The sequence below is a fragment of the Poeciliopsis prolifica genome, unplaced genomic scaffold (genome assembly GCF_027474105.1).
Source record: "Poeciliopsis prolifica strain line A6 unplaced genomic scaffold, Auburn_PproV2 SCAFFOLD066, whole genome shotgun sequence".
Classification (NCBI taxonomy): Eukaryota; Metazoa; Chordata; class Actinopteri; order Cyprinodontiformes; family Poeciliidae; genus Poeciliopsis; species Poeciliopsis prolifica.
Window position 1 is genome coordinate 1,590,651 of NW_026562441.1, and position 15,895 is coordinate 1,606,545.

Here is a 15,895-nt window from a genome sequence, read left to right on the forward strand (position 1 = left end):
TCAAATATTGCTATATATATATAAATCTTGTATATTCTGCAGTAATTCTGTTAAAATTGTGCTTTTGCCAATATTGTCTTAATTAATTGTAATATCTGGCGGATCTCATGACTGTGGGCTCATGTCTTGAAACCACAACAATGAAAATCTCCATCATCACAGGAAGTGGAACAAGAATGAAATAGTGGAAAACTTTTTAAAAAAAGAACTGAAACAGATTTTCATCTGGTGAACGATTCTTTGCAGGTCAGTATAAGAGTAAAACATCCTGCATCTCAAAATCCTGCCTTGCATTCGTGGAAACAAAAGAGTTTCACTTCAATTTAGTGGAACCACTTCTTTATGAAGAAGAAAAACCATAGAAGAAGAAAAAAAAAAACACCTGCTGAAACCTTGAGTTATATACTTGTTGTAATTAAACTTTTCTTTGAATTGACATGAAAATCAAAACTCTAAACTTTCCCACTTCTTATCAAACTTGATGACATAATAAACTGATTTTCTGTCTTTTTTAAATGAGATTGAAAAAAACGTGTTCAGCAGATCTTAAAAGAAGCTTCAATTGAGAGAAATACAAACTTTGGATGTTCCACTGAATCCTGCATGAGGTTGTATTGGGAAACCAACATTTAGAAATGACTGTCTTCATTATTGTCAGTCATTATTTCTGGAGCTAATTATTATTTTAAAAAGACACAGATTATTTACTAACAACAGAATAGATTGGTTCCTATTCTGGTGAATATTGTCTGATGGGAGCTGTACGAACTTCCTGCCCTGAAAAGAAAGGAAAGTAAATTAATGAGAAAAGTTTTGGTTTGTAAATATTTGTGACTTAAGATTTTTGTTGTGTAACTTGGTGCAATTTAATCAGAAAATATGCATAAGTTAAGTTATGTCACATTGAGCTGCAGAAACATCTTTATTTTTCTGGTATGTTTCCTTTCAGTTGTTTTGGTTTAGATGAGGAACCTGAAGGGCTGATCGTTTCAACCTGGGCTTTTATTTTGTAGCTTTAACTGACAAGTTAAATTTACTTTCTCTGTGCTTTAGCTCACACATCAGAAAATGAACATGAGCTGCTGTGCTAAATCGAGCAGAGTGCCTGAGTGACGTCACGGTGGTTCACCACAGAGCTGGTTAAAAAAGACGTTACGATAGAAAGTACCTGTCAGCCTGATATCGATGCACGAATACGTGACTTGATGGTCTGTTCTGGTTTCTCCACCTGCGAATTTAAAGACGCAGGAACTGAAACTGTGACAGAGATGTGAGCAACTGCAAACGGAAAAAAATAGAAATAAAAATAAAAATACTGACCGTTTGTCCTCCTTGGTTTGTTGACTACAGCATAAGTAGCTCTGGTTGGATCTGTGACGGTCTCAGGCTTCAAGGCTGCAGAGGAATGTAGAAGAAAGAAAAGCTAAAAGCTTACAGCATTTCTCTGTGCTGCTGGAAGAGTTCAGTTCTAGGAACAGAAACCATCAAGATCCAAACCTCAGGTTCAGAGGAGAAACAGGTCAAACTGGTATCAAATGTTTTTCTTTGCACAGAGCTGCTTCATGAGATCAGAGTCATTTTATAACCAGGGTTGGTTTTGCATCATTGTCATGTTGAATAAAACTCATCATCATGGCTGAATGTGAATTTTTCACTAGATCTTTTTCTTCAGCCAATCAGACGGGGTAATAAACTCAATGTGTAAAAACTCAGAATACATATTTCATTCAGCAGTACCTTTATGTCGCTTGAAGAAAATCAGTCCAACCACCAGGAAGAATAAAGAAGCCAGGCTGCACAACAAGATGGTGACCACCGGCGCCTGATGCTGCACAGGCTCCGTCTCCACATCAGGCTCCGTCTCCACATCAGAATCTAACAAACATGCAGTAATTACACCATAATGCAACAGCGAAAAGTTATAAAGGTGTTTAAAATACTTCAGTTTGTAGAGTACACTGGCATAGTGACACACACTGTATGTGTAAACATTTATATGTCAGCCTATAAACTACAGGCTGAAATCCATCAGAAGATCAATGTCTTCCAGGAATCAACCAGATTTGAGCAGCTGCTCGATTCTCTTCCTGATTTCTGTTGACCTTCCTCTTCATGTCAAACAAGAAAGTTTCAAATGGGACCTTAAAATTCATCCACTTCTTAAAATTAACTCAAAATATGTTATTTAACCGATCAGAATATTGTGGAGGGAAACTCCAAAGGTTTAACACAAGTTACACATTTTAAAACACATACATGCTACATGCTACATGCTAACCCTGTATGCAAACTTCTGAATTTAAAAAAGTTTTCTGTCACTTATGTCTTTTTATTAAATGTCCGTAAATATCTGGTTTCAACAGTATGTTTGGTTATTTGTTTCATATTTATATTTATATATATCTATAAATGTAAACAGATTCTATTTGGTGTGTTAAAATAAACAAATGCTCCAAAGAACAAAAATAAACCCATCATAAACCAGTAACATCTACTTACCGTTTCCTGGTTTGATGACAGACAGCCAGCTTTCTGCAGATTCTCCAACTCCAGAAATGCTGCATTTGTAAAATCCTTCATCAGACTTGGAGACGCCCTGAAGTGTCAGATCATTCCTCTTATCATAGGTGGTTTCAAAGCTCTGGCCGTCTTTGAAGAAGTCACATGTTTGCGGTTTCTCATCATTTTTGTTTTTACAATGAAGAATCACATCAGATCCTTCCTTCACAGGTTGGGCCGTAAATTTGAGGATCACTGGACCATCTGAGAAATATGAAGAGGACAGTAAAATGTTCTGTCATCTATTTGAAGAAACTCCAATGTATTTATTAGAATATGTTTAAAATACAACATTTCCTTTTAACCATTGTAAGTAAACCTTCAATAGAGATGTTGAGAGCAAGGCTTCGTTCGCCCTCATCATTTTCACACCAGTATTCTCCAGTGTATTTTTCAAAGGTTGGATCGATTGTGCAGGACGGAGCTGGGATGCTGCAGACATTCGACTCATTTGCTGGACTCAACTTTTGAAGCTTTTTCATGACGTGTTTGTCCCTGGGACAGTGCACAGAGACAGAGCGGTACTCAAAGAACTGAAGTTGATCAGGAATGATAATAGGAAAACCTGTGATGGAAGAGGAAGAAGGAAATGAATGATTTACAACATAAAAGCAGCAAATATCTTAAAAAACAAAGCAGCTTGTGAGAGTTAACTTAGTTTATTGATTTGATTGATTTGTAGCCATTTGAAACAAACAACTGTAAAATAAAAGCATTTTAAAACAGTTTGCAGCTCACCAGAGAAGCTCTGAGCAGACGTTGTGGACAGCAGAGCGAAAACGTTCATCCCTGCAGAGACAAAACAAACTGATGAACCCAAACTTACAATGCACCAGCATAAAAAGTCACAAAAACACTTACAGATTTGGATGCAGAGAGCTGTGACCTCCATGATGCTCGATGCTGAATGACGAGACTCTCACATTCACACCGAGTCAACATGCAGCTCACAACTTCCTCTTCCTGTCTGGATGGTCACTGATGCTGACAGAGGAAGATAGAAAAGTTCAGCAGGGACTGAAATATCACTGACTTGCCTTCTGTTTTATGATAATCCAGATACATGTAGCCGGAGTTTTGCATTTTCCTGTCATGAAATCCATGTTGTTAATGAAGTGAAGTGAGAGGATCTCTCTGAAAACAGCTCCATGCTGCCCTCTAGTGCTTTTCTTGAGAAGCATCAGTGTGACGTGAAACATCTAGATGTCCAAAACTAATGGAGCTATAACAGTTCCAATTGTTGCTCCAGTATAAAAACAGAAAGACTGAATATAATTTTACTGATTGTTCTCTGGTTATCTTTCTTTGACCTTGACCTGTGGCTGACCCCGGACTGCTTTTGGACCACACAAAATTTCATGGTGGATGCAATAATCTCAGTTTTCACTGAACATCCCTGAAGCCCTGAAGGATTTGGTGAATCCTCTGTTCCTGCTAAATCTCCATTTTGTTTCCCCTTGCTATCATTCAGTGATGACACTCATCTCTGCAGACCCACCAGTGCAACCAGATCTAAATAGGAACATTTTAATACCATCTTATTGTGATTTCTAATAAATATTTTTGAAACTTCTCCCTTTTCTTGGGTGTGTTCTGGTTTCAGCTCTTAAACTTAAATGTTGTTTTGAAAGTAAGGATTTGATGGGACACACCTCACATGTGAATAAGATTTTCAATAAGTTGATCAAATGTATGGTTATATGACATATATTCATAATTTACATTCATAGTTCTTGCACCCATCTATCAGCCAATCAGAGGAGACGGCTGCGTCTTGCTCAGGTGTTGGAGCGATGAATCTCTGATCTACTCGGGAGCGGATATGTCTGCGGCATTTTGGGTAAATTGTAGTTGTTGATTTTACAGAAGAGCTTTTGGGTTCAACATGTTGGAAAGACACAACGTTTTATGAACTGTGTTGCTTTGAGCAAACTGCATATTGTCCAAAAACACCAAAAGCACCAAAAACAAACCTGGTGTTGTTTTCTTTGTAGTTTCTGCCGGCGGCCTCTGGCTGTTGATCACATGATGCAAAGTTTTGCAGTTTTGCGATTTACACCTGTTTAAAATGGAAAACCTCATCCTAGCTCAAAATTTTTTTAAAATGAGTTTTTTTTTAAATTGTCATATTTCAATTAGGCAAATTTATGTTTGTAATTTTAATTTGTGCAGTTTTATAATTAATGGAAATGCAGCTAATGACCCACAGGAACCAACAGATGGATGCAGAGATGGACTTTATGGTGCAGGAGAGACACAGGACATCAACCAGGGACAGGAAGGCAGAGGACATTTTGCACCAGAGTAAGAAGGTCATTCAGGACAGATGACCCGCCAAAGCCACTGCTTTACAATCAGAATAATAGTTGTAGTTTTAGAGAACAGATCAAAAGTTTAATTGCTGTTATAAACTTTATCCTAGTCAGGCTCAGATAAGGTGATTCTGAACTTTGGATTCAACAAGAAAGCATTTCTTTGTTCTTTGTTTTACCTGCAGGACTAAAAAATCACTTTAGATGCATGAAAAAAGTAATGTATAATCTTGCAGTTCATAATTATTTTCAGAACAAAAATAATAACCTGCAGTCCAAGTTTGGACTGCAGATTTACAGCATCAAAAAAGAAAAAAATGTGTGATATTGGCACATTTTGACCCTTGAAGTAAAAGCGATTCATTCATAGCAGAACTTTGACCCTTCAGTGTTCAGTCTGAGGTGAACCATCAAACACGCATCCTCCCGGTGAGTTTATCTAACGTAAAATGTTCTTTTCAAACATTATTCAGACGCTTATTTAGTCTGTTTGCAAAATAATTTACTTTGACTTTATGAAAAATGTTATGTATTTAAATAAAAACATTTTTTTATTTGCTAGATTATGGGAATAATGTGTTGCATTTATATGAACGTAAAGTGGTTTCTTTCTGCAAATGTTTAAGATATATTTTTAAGTTTTATGCAGTTACAGAATAACGGTAGATATTCCAGTTTTTCCAAAAGCTCTTGAACTCAAACCAACGTCAGTATAAATTGACTTGACTAGTGCTCATCAGGAAACAATAGATTCTTTGAGCAGGTTTTGATGATGCAGTTTGTGATTTTTTGTTTTTCAGGTAATAATATGACAGTCCAAATGTCTTTCAGTTGGGCTGCAGCCTCACGTTTCCTGGATTCTTCCTGGTTTATTTCTATCAAATCAAAACATTGTGCTGTGATCTGCTTTTCTGGACTGGCTGTTTCTGCTGCTGCTCTCTACTGGAGAAAGAGATGTAAGTTATTGTCATTTATTAGTAATAACGGCAAATACTGTTAACAACAAAGTGTGAAAGAGTAGGATGTTATTTAAGTCTCTGAGACCTAACTATGAGTTTCAAATCCAGTTGATACATTATGAGACATTTATTAAAAAAAAAACTTATTTGTAGCAGAATAAATATTTATAGTGATAATAATTACATATTTTATTTAAAAGCTGCTTCCAGGGCATTTCACAAAATTAAAAATAATATGTTTTAAATAAAATAGAAAAAACTTGCAATTCCAGCCGAATTCAGAGGCAGAAAAGAAAATCATTGCTCATCAGCATCTGAACATCGAGAAGTTATTGAAGAATAAAGAAAATCAAATACTACAGGAGAAAATCCCTCAGCAGCTTTTATCGGATTAAACTGTAGCGTATTGTTGTGCAAAATGCAGTTTAATGCTGAAGCAGAGGAAAAGCAAACGGCTGCTGGATGTATGAATGATTTAATAACTTGTTTATGTGGTATTAAAATATGTAACAACCTTTTTGCCAACAGGTGAGAATGCTGAGAAGAAAAATGATCAATTACAACATGACAATAAGCAGTTAAATACAGAAAATATTGATCTGAAGGAGCAACTGAAGGAAATACAAGGTGAAGTCAAATAACAACTTGCACATTAAAAGGATTATGTTTACAACATTTAGATGTTTCTGGAGTTAAAGTTAGAAACAATTAAAAATCTGAACTTATGAAAAATATGTTGTAGTTATATTGTTATCTTGTTACATTTTAGCCTAACTTAATTTAATTTACATTTCATCATTAACTATAAAGTTTAATAGTGAAGGAGAGATCAAAGAAAAAATAAATCATATTATTGTATGTTTTGTATCACAGTTTGCATGTTTTTTGCCAACAGGTGAAAATGCTGAGCTAAAGAAGAAAAATGATAAACTACAAACTACAATGAATAACGTGAAAGGAGAACTGGAGAACCAGAAACATCAACATGTAGAAAAACTTAAAGAAGTTGAGAATGAAAGGAGGAAAAATAAAAAAGAGCTTCAGTCAGAGGAAACTAAAATTACAGATGAAGGAAATACTGAGGACAAAGAGTCGTTTTTAAGGAGGAAGGAGGATCTCCTGACGTCTCAGTGGAAACTGGATGAGAACAAGAAACTTTGTGAAAGGCAGATATTAAACACAGAGAAAGTCCTGGAACCGATAGAGATGCTGCTGTCAACCCAAACAGGTACAAAGGAGGATGTTTAAAACAGCATCTAAAGAAGATCATAATGTAACTATAATAAACTACAATAAACTATTTAATTTACTATGATTGTTATTTTACTTTCTGGGTTTTACTGGAATTAAAATTGTTTTTGAAAAAATCATGAATCCAGTTCAGACAAGATAAACAAATAAGATTTAATGAACTTTAATTAAGTGTTGATTTATAACAAATAAAATCAACAATTCAAAATAAAAAAAAAATGGCTGGAAAATATATCTTTACGCATATTGATTTTGAAAAACATTAGAATATTAAAACTCATCAATTCTTGATTTTGGTAAAAATAAGTAATTTTTTTAATTTGATAAAAACTCATCATTATGTAGGATAGTTTAGCTCAGCTGGTCAGAGGTGGAGGAGTGTTGTTGTTGTTGTTGTTGTTGTTGTTGTTGTTGTTGTTGTTAGCAGCTGCTGAATGTAACTAAAGAAGTTACTTTTAATGTAACTTAGTTACTTTCCAAATCAAATAATCAGTAATCTAAGTTACTTTTTCAAGGAGTAATCAGTAATCTGATTAATGTTTCTTTTTCAGTGTAACTATGCCATCATTGTTGTTTGTTTTTAGATTTGATGTGTTTTTTATTTTTGCTCTATTATTTTCATTATTCATCATTTAGGTCTGTCAGTGTCAGTTGATTTATTTGGTTTATGTTTCTTAGCTAGTTCTTGAAATTAACTGTCATGTTTTTTTATGTTCTTTGTAATAAAAACATAAACAAACAAACATACTCCATGTTGGGAATTGTGTGTATTTTTTTAAAGTAGATGAAGAAAATGTGCATCAGAAAATGTCAAAAAGGTGTTTGCTTTACTAAAAACTGAGTAACAGTTTTAAGTTATTAGAAATAATATAATTAGAAAGATAAAAATATATTGTGTGTAATTTCTTGTATTTTTAAATGAAATGTGATTTAGTGTGATAAGGTGTGGTAAGGTGTGGTAAGGTGTGGTGGGTCAGACTTTAGTCTTTCCTCTTGAAGAGATTAAACATTAACTACAGAATTATGAGCTGCTACAAAATGTCGGCATTAATTTCAGCTTTTTTTCCAAACTTAAACTTGAAAACATTTCTTACTGTGTAGAGAATGAAAACATTACATTAATATATTTTTAATACCATCATGTCCACATTGCTGTTAAAGTTTCAGTAAATGTGATAAATATACATAAAGTTCCGTTTTTCATGTTCAGATGTTGTGATTAAATATTAACCAGGTTTTGCTCTGTTCACAGTAATAAAACAATATCCAGGCTATGAATCCTGCTGTGAATCTGCACTATATTCTCCGGAGGATTTGGTTTCACATCGCTAGAGATAATTATGAGTGTTAGCATGGTTTCTATTTGACTTAAAAAATATTTAAAACATTTTGTATTAGTTCATTGAGCATCAACTAATGTATGAGAATAATCTTTATTGAAACATCGTCATTCTGAGGACTTTGACCACAAAACGCAGCGAAAAGAGGAACTAGAATGTCACTAAAAAGGTATTTTCATTCATTTTATTCTCTCATTTCTTATTGTTTCCCATAACTTCCTATTTGTTTACATACACTGTTAATAGTACAATGTGAAGCTTGTTTTTATGATAATAGAAAAATGTACGTTTCTGGAGCTGGCAATAAAATCACGGCAGCTTGAAGGACAAACTTTTGCTTCAGCAAGTCGAAGCAAAACGTCAACATGTTCAAGTCTGATAGTCATGCAGACATTTTCTGTGTAGAATAAAATTTCTCAAAGAAATTGTGGCAGTACATTTAACTCATATGCAGCTTTGTAAAGTTTTTAAATTTAGTCAAATCCATGAAAAACAATAAATCAATAAACAGATTGTCATTGTTTGTTAGTAAATATATTTCCAAGCTTTAAGTTTCTGTCTGTGTGTTTCAGTTTTCGAGTCTCCAGGATGATTCACAACCGAGATGGATTCATTTCTGGTCTCTTTATCAGCATATTTATCTTGATTCACCTCAGTGAAGGTAACATCTTTACAGGAATGAAGTTTCAGGTCTCAGACATGAACTTGGGGACAAATTTAGTTTCATAAAGAAAAACTTCAGACTTTATTTAGACATGCAAGTCTAATTAAGCTTGGTGTGTAAGTTTCAGCTCTGACAAGTGATGAGTTTCTGCAGAACACAGATAAAAAACAATCAAACTTTATCTTAAACACAATGCAGCTGGTATTGATATTTTGTTAGTAATGTAGCAGATTTTTCATGTAGAAACTTGTATTTTTTCTCAGGCTTGTAGGCTCAGACAAAATAAGGTTTCAAATATACAGAATATGCAGAAAAAGTATTTGTTTTTGAGAATTTGTCACCAGTATCATCCTGAAATCGTAAATGTTGTGATTCTCAGGTCAGTCGCAGGAGCCGGTTTTGCCTCTGACAATCAGAGCGATGCCGGGGGACGACGTCGTCCTGCCGCATCGTGTGGACCCTCCTCTGGACCCGACTCAGTTCACAGTGGAGTGGGGCAGGCCAGACCTAAAACCCAGATTTGTGCATGTTTGGCACAACCAGAAGGAATATTTAGCCGACCAAAACAAACTGTTCAAGGGAAGAACGTCGCTGTTCAATGACAAACTGAAGGACGGAAACTTTTCTCTGAAGCTGTCTGATGTGAGACACTCTGACAACGGAAGATACAGATGTTACATCCCAAAAGAGAAAACAGAATATTTTATCAATCTTATTGTTGGTGAGTGAACCAAACAATAAACAGCCAGTCCTACATTTATCTTACCAGGACTGGTTACAGTCTTATTAAAACCAAACTGGTTCACATTGAGACACATGAAGTAGAAAGAAATTATGCTAGAAGTAAATGACAAATGAAGAAGAAGAAGAACGCTATTCAGTCAAATGAATGTACAACGTGGCACAAAACAAACAGTAAAAGCATTTAACTATCAATCAATATTAAGATCAAAATGCTGAATTTGATGTGACTCTAAAACCTTGCAGGACATATTTTTACTGCATAATCTTCCCTGTCCTGTGATCACCAGGCTCCGTCTCCTCACCTGCTGTCAGTTTATCTGGACTGGATGTGAGCAGCAGTGGAGTGATGCTGGACTGCAGCGCTGCAGGCTGGTATCCAGAACCTGAGCTGCTCTGGCTGGACGCAGACGGAAACATCATGTCTGCTGGACCTGCAGAGAAAAGCTCCGATCCTGATGGCGTTTACACCGTTAGCAGCAGAGTGACTGTAGAGAAGAGAAACTACAACAACTTTACCTGCAGAGTCCAGCAGAGAGACATCAACCAGAGCAGAGAGACACACATTCATGTTCCAGGTAGAAAATAAAACATTTAACCATTAATAGTCCAGTTATTTCAGTAACAGTTCTGTTTCTGTGTTTGGTCACGTTTCAGATGATTTCTTCATTTATGAGTCCAGCTGCTCCGTTTCTATCAGCTTCAATGTCATTTTGGTCATCATGTTGGTTCTTGGAGTCGCTTTTATGATTTGGATGAAGAAACAAAACAAAAAGAGTGAGTATGATTTATATATGTGGAGAAACCTAAAACTTTTACAATCTTAAAGGAAAACTGTTTTTATTCTTTGTGTAGGATCTGCACTAACAATCTGTATCACATCTTGTTTCTACAGAAAACAAGAAGTTAAAGAAAGTCGCACAGAAAGTCAGTGAAGATCAACAGAACCTCATCACAGCAGCAAAACTAGAGGAGGAGATAAAAAAGAGCAACAAGGAACAGAAAGTCATTGATCAGCAGATTGAAGCATTAATGAAGATGTCAGAGGAACTAAAGGAGCAGAAAAAACAACTTGATGATCAAACATTGGAGGCAACAAAAACGATGGAGGAGGATGAGAAGAAGTTTAAGGTTATTGATGATGAAATAAACCAGACAGGAAACATGATGGAAAAAAAAGCAAAAGGATATTTAGAGCTGAAGACAATTATAATGGAGAGCAAAGAGAAAATGATGAAGATAAAGCAAAACCATCAAGAAGTTGGATTTATGACAGATAAACTAATAAAGAAAACAAACGATGAAATTAAGAAACTGACGGAGAGAAAACAGGAGATAGAAAATCATAAAAATGAAATAAAAAAACAACTTGGTCAAAAAGTGACATAAGAGTAAATCTGATGTCATGAGAGAAATAAATGAACTTTTCATTTGTTCTGCAACATTTTGATGAAAGAAACATTTCATCAAGTTCAAACTCAGCAGATTTACTGCAAACATTGAGACTTTCTGTCACTAAAGTTTAGATGTGGATTCAGTGAAAAAACTGCAGCAAACTGAGAGGACAAAATACTAACAGCACCAAAAATATGACAATTTATGACAATCAACTTTATGAACTTTGTATTTACTAAATTAAATGAAAAAACTCATGAAATGTATCTCAAAATAAATCAATGACAATTGTGTAATTTGATTTATACTGAATAAACTCACTGCTGGAAGGTTGTTTAAATAATGTTGATTTTTTTCAATGTATCTTCTTAGTTATAAATAAATCATATTTTGTTTTCCACTGAGTGGTTGTCCTCTCATTGATGAGAAACTCAGAAATAAAACATGTAAAATGTTGCAGTTATTACACATAAAAATAAACAAAACATTCTGAAATTTTTATCATTTTTTAAATAAACCTAACATCACATCCTGAGATTTTTTAAAATTAATATTTAAATTTGAATGTTTTTTACCATGAATAACATCATAAAGCCTCCTCAGACTTTTCTGTTTTACTTCATCAGTTTCACATCAATGTAGAATAATTTTAGCTTTTCTTTCAGTTTAGTAAAAATGATAAGCTGTCAATTGGAGGTTAATATTGAATGTTGTTTTCTAAAGTCATGCAGAAAGAGGAAAACAGTTATGGAGGTTAAACCTGACAGGTTTTATGATGATATGAACATTTCTAGTTATAAATAAGTCAGTTCTTGAAACTCTGGTGTTGCTGTTAACAACCAGCTGTAATAAATCAGCAGCTGCTTCTTCACTTTGATCAGCTCAGATAAAATCAAATTTAACTGAAATAAACTCCTGATTGGTCTTAAATTACCAGTAATTAATAAAAATATTCATAAAAATGTCTGTTAAAGATTCTGAAGTCAAACTGTGTATTTTATTGCTGATAATAGAGAAACTTTACTAATTAGTTGCTAAACCATTTATTTAAAATGTTGTTTACTAGCTTTTCAAAGTCATAGATTTTAATTTCAGTTTTATCTTAATATTAAAAGCTAATTTGACTTTTTTATTTGATATGCAAGTAGATTCAGAAACCGGTTTAATCTAATTTGAATCAAAGTGTTTTTCTCAGCAGGTTCAGAGTGAACCAATGAAAACATTTGATCCTCTGGTTTAATGACAGGAAATAAAGCAACACTGCAGATATAAAAGGTGTGGTGTCCACCTTTGTAAAGCAGGACAGTTAAACCATTTCTTTATTACAGGACTTTGGCCTCGATAGGAACTAAGAGGATTTGGCTTCACGCTGAACACAACCGGTAAGATTTACTAACGTTTAATGTCTTAATTTGACTCAAAAGTTTGTCTCATTAACTATTAAAGTTAGGAATCCACTTTGTCTAGTTAGATTTTTTTTTAGAAACCATATATTTGTATATAATCATGTCAAGTTTTATTAAGATGAAATCAAAATAATGTTTCCTTCATATAGTACAGCTTGTTCTGTTTTATTAGAAAAAGTAACTAAATAATCTACTTTAGTTTCATAAAAGTTAAAATGTTGAGGATTAATCTTGTTTTTACTTTTCTGTTAAACAAAATACTTGGAGATTAACAGAAGAGTATGTATAAAGTTTTGCTTTAAACAGCCGTGTGTGTGGGGGGGGGGGAGGGGGAGAGGGTGTGCGTGTGTGTGTGTGTGTGTGTGTGTGTGTGTGTGTGTGTGTGTGTGTGTGTGTGTGTGTGTGCGTGTGTGTGTGTGTGTGTGTGTAGGTGTGTGTGTGTGTGTGTGTGTGTGTGTGTGTGTGTGTGTGTGTGTGTGTGTGTGTGTGTGTGTGTGTGTGTGTGTGTGTGTGTGTGTGTGTGTGTGTGTGTGTGTGTGTGTGTAGGTGTGTGTGGGTTTAGGTTAAGAATTTTTATGGTCTATTCACTGACGTGAATAAAACCAACAGTTTTATTTAGATTGAGGCGCCGGACGCCGTTTTCTAGTCTCAGTCTGAGGAACTGGAAATTTAACTGTTTGAAACTTTACTGGTCAAATTAGTTATTATGTTGCTGTAGTGAGAAAATTAAACTTTTATAATGTATTATTATGAATAAAATACATCTCATGTATATGTTACACAATGTTACTATAGTGCAAAATAATGGTAAATAAACCATAAACTGTCGTGGACACGCCTTGGTTCGTCACAGAGCACAGAGGTTAAAGTTCAAATCAGAGCACTTTGATCCACTGCTTCATGTTGGAGTTTATTCAACAACTTTCCTTTGCAGAGCAGGTATGAATGTCTCTTAATTTGCTATGCAGTTCTTATTTATATATTTATTATTTAAATTACAGGATTTTACAATGAAATTGAAAATTTTCTAACAGTAAGTTTTTGTCAAATGCAGTGATTCTCATAAATATTTAAAAACTTAAGAAATATACATTTTACAGACGATTATCAGATTTCAGACACATTTTAGAAACTTTAAATACTTTTATTGTTTTGAAGTTGTAACAGTTTTTACCATCGCAGGTCTCCTGATCGTCATGTTTTATAAAACTATTTATGTTGCTGCGTCTGTCCTGGCTGTGACCACATTCACATGTAAGTCTTATATATGGATATAAATATATACATAAATGTAAATAAATGTTGAAATGATCTCAGTATGGATTGTATTGGATTTTTACTCTGATTAGTTTTAGATTTCAGATTTTTTTTTTTTCATTGTTTTTCTTAGACTTAGACTTTTATCCAAAAGATGTTTTGGTAAAAAACTATAAACTCAGCCGAATGTCACCATCACAACAGGAGGTTTTGGAAAAGGTGACACAAGAACCAGAACCTGAGAAGGTATGTAAATATAACACTTTCAAATCTCTTGTTTGAAATTTGTTTGAAATTTGAATGGAGTTTTTCCTTTTTTATCTGAATATATGACCTAAATTGAAAAAGATGAACTCATCTCATCTTATCCAGTTATATTCTTCAGTGAATATTTCTCCCTCCTTGTTCTCATCGTTCTCCTCATTCACATTATTTCTCAGGTAAACCAGGAAGAGCTCAGCCTTATGTCACCATCAGCAGAGGATCAGCAGGAGGTTCTGGACAAGATGAAGCAAGAACCTGAACCTGAACCAGAAACTGAACCAGAACCTGAACCAGAAACTGAACCAGAAACTGAACCTGAACCTGAACCTGAACCAGAAACTGAACCTGAACCAGAAACTGAACCTGAACCTGAACCTGAACCTGAAACTGAACCAGAACCTGATGTGGTATATAAAGATAACATTTTCAAATCTCTCAACTCATTTGAAATTTGAACTGAATTTTTTGTTTTTTAAAAGGTTCAGGTTATGCACCAAGTTGAAGAAGATGAAATAAATCCCAACATATTTAGTTGTGTTGTTAATTGCACCTGTCCCTCCTCCTGTTGTCATCCTTCTCCTCATCCACTCATATGTAAGTGACCTTTGCCCTCAGGGTGAATAATCTGCTTAACCTTTAATCAGAGAGGATTTCTTGTTCTTAATGAAATTAGACTTAATTTATTCTGGGCATTTTTTAAAGTAAATAACATTGTGTTGTTATTTTAGTTTGCATAGTGGCATTTTCTTCCTCTGTCACCATTGGGATCATCCTTATTTTTAAAGGTAAGTTAAGTCCCAATATTCATATTTACCTTAACAGTATTTTGTCATTGATTCATATTTATCAAAATAAGTGAAATAATTTGTTTTATTATTAGATTGTTTTTATCTAAATGTTATTTTGAATATTATGTAGAAACTAATCAGTTAAAAATCAACTGTCTCTATAATTTCTCTTGGTCCAAAATAATTTCCAAAACTTTTCACCTCTCCTTTAACTCAACACATAGCTTGAAGCAAAATATGATCAATGGTTTCGTCTGTATTCAGCCCCTTTACTACAATCCCCCAAAATAAAGTAAACTTTTCATTACCTTCAGATTGGCTATAAATATGCAGGTGAGGCAGAAGGAACTGATAGGGGGCAGTACTGAGCCCCATGGGGTATAAAGGGCAACAGGTTTCCTTCTTCTATGAATTGAAAAGATAAAATAGACAATCAATTCAGCATGACTCTGATCAATGTACAGACAGGAAAACTATTGATATGTATTTGTTCTACAATCAGGATTTAGTTGAAGAGCTGCAGACAGAAATATGGAATAAATAAATGTCAAACCTGCTATTCCAGAAATGCAGTAGCAGGTGATCTGGTGACAACACTTAATGTTTTCAGTTACACAGAAAACCCAAATTAAATCACACATTACTCTATAAACTCCATCTCAATGGAAAACATGATGGTGGGAAAAACAAGCAGTAGGTTTGCATTTTCAGAAACAAATGAGCTGCTCAGGGTTTATAATGGATGGAGCAAAACATCCAAACATACAACCAGGTATGTGTCACAACGGCCTAGTCAAAGCTCAAACATAAACTTAGTGCTCACAGATCCTTTTCATTGACTCTCCATTGGACCATGAAACCTAAATAGTTAAATAGTTACAACAATTTATCAGTCCAAACATGATAAAATAACTAATGCTGAGATTTGATGATGATTTTCAGACTGAAGGTTTGAACAT

At 34.4% G+C, this 15,895-nt stretch overlaps 2 protein-coding genes across 2 annotated transcripts; both read left to right on the forward strand.

Moving 5' to 3' along the window:
- The first annotated feature begins 5,224 nt into the window (after positions 1-5,224).
- LOC129351426 (uncharacterized) lies at positions 5,225-7,722 on the forward strand. Its single transcript, XM_055020286.1, has 4 exons — positions 5,225-5,300; positions 5,672-5,827; positions 6,359-6,457; positions 6,726-7,722. The coding sequence occupies exons 2-4, from the start codon at positions 5,680-5,682 to the stop codon at positions 7,076-7,078; spliced, it is 600 nt and encodes a 199-aa protein (XP_054876261.1). The 5' UTR covers positions 5,225-5,300; positions 5,672-5,679; the 3' UTR covers positions 7,079-7,722.
- Positions 7,723-8,364: 642 nt separating this feature from the next.
- Positions 8,365-11,619, forward strand: LOC129351394 (butyrophilin subfamily 2 member A2-like). Its single transcript, XM_055020261.1, has 6 exons — positions 8,365-8,590; positions 8,994-9,082; positions 9,465-9,806; positions 10,117-10,404; positions 10,484-10,603; positions 10,722-11,619. The coding sequence occupies exons 1-6, from the start codon at positions 8,577-8,579 to the stop codon at positions 11,213-11,215; spliced, it is 1,347 nt and encodes a 448-aa protein (XP_054876236.1). The 5' UTR covers positions 8,365-8,576; the 3' UTR covers positions 11,216-11,619.
- Positions 11,620-15,895: the final 4,276 nt, after the last annotated feature.